This window comes from Merops nubicus, unplaced genomic scaffold (genome assembly GCF_000691845.1).
Source record: "Merops nubicus isolate BGI_N331 unplaced genomic scaffold, ASM69184v1 scaffold21794, whole genome shotgun sequence".
Lineage (NCBI taxonomy): Eukaryota > Metazoa > Chordata > Aves > Coraciiformes > Meropidae > Merops > Merops nubicus.
In genome coordinates, this window is record NW_008603857.1 from 15,115 (window position 1) to 15,591 (window position 477).

A 477-nucleotide genomic window follows, 5' to 3' on the forward strand; every position below is an offset into this window, starting at 1 on the left:
GGAAAAAGCATTTGGAGCACAAAAATCTGTAATTAAGGTTTTTCTTCTGTAACTATGATTGCTTCAGATGTTGTTACTTAGGATGAAAGCTGATACATGCAGCTAGATGAATCTAAAATGTATTCAACTACCCTTGTTTTCAGGAGCTGGAGCTTTTCTTTCCTTCCAGTGGAGGTCATGGACCAGTCAACAGTGCAAAATTCACCAACTGTACCTGTTGCATTATTAAGCCTCATGCAGTTAATGAAGGTAATCAACGAGATGAAAGCAATATGTGCTTCATTGTTTCCATGAGCACTCCTGTGCCTTCTTTTGGGAGAATGAGACTGCAAGGAGGGGTGAAAAAAAAGGATAAAAATATACATGAGCTCTGATGCATCTTCCTGTGACAGTTCACCATGTCCTTGCTCCTGTCTGCCCACCACACTCCTCTGCTGGGGGTCAGCATCCTGGTGGCAGAGAGAAAGCAGGACAGGT

General features: G+C 42.8%; 1 protein-coding gene across 1 annotated transcript in view; it reads left to right on the forward strand.

The window, feature by feature from the left end:
* NME7 (NME/NM23 family member 7) overlaps positions 1-249 on the forward strand; it is a gene marked incomplete at both ends in the record, with an annotated part of 13,850 nt that extends 13,601 nt beyond the window's left edge. The window contains one exon of the mRNA XM_008938831.1: positions 144-249. Within this exon, the coding sequence (XP_008937079.1) occupies positions 144-249 (106 nt within the window). The remainder of the gene's footprint in view (positions 1-143) is intronic.
* Positions 250-477: the final 228 nt, after the last annotated feature.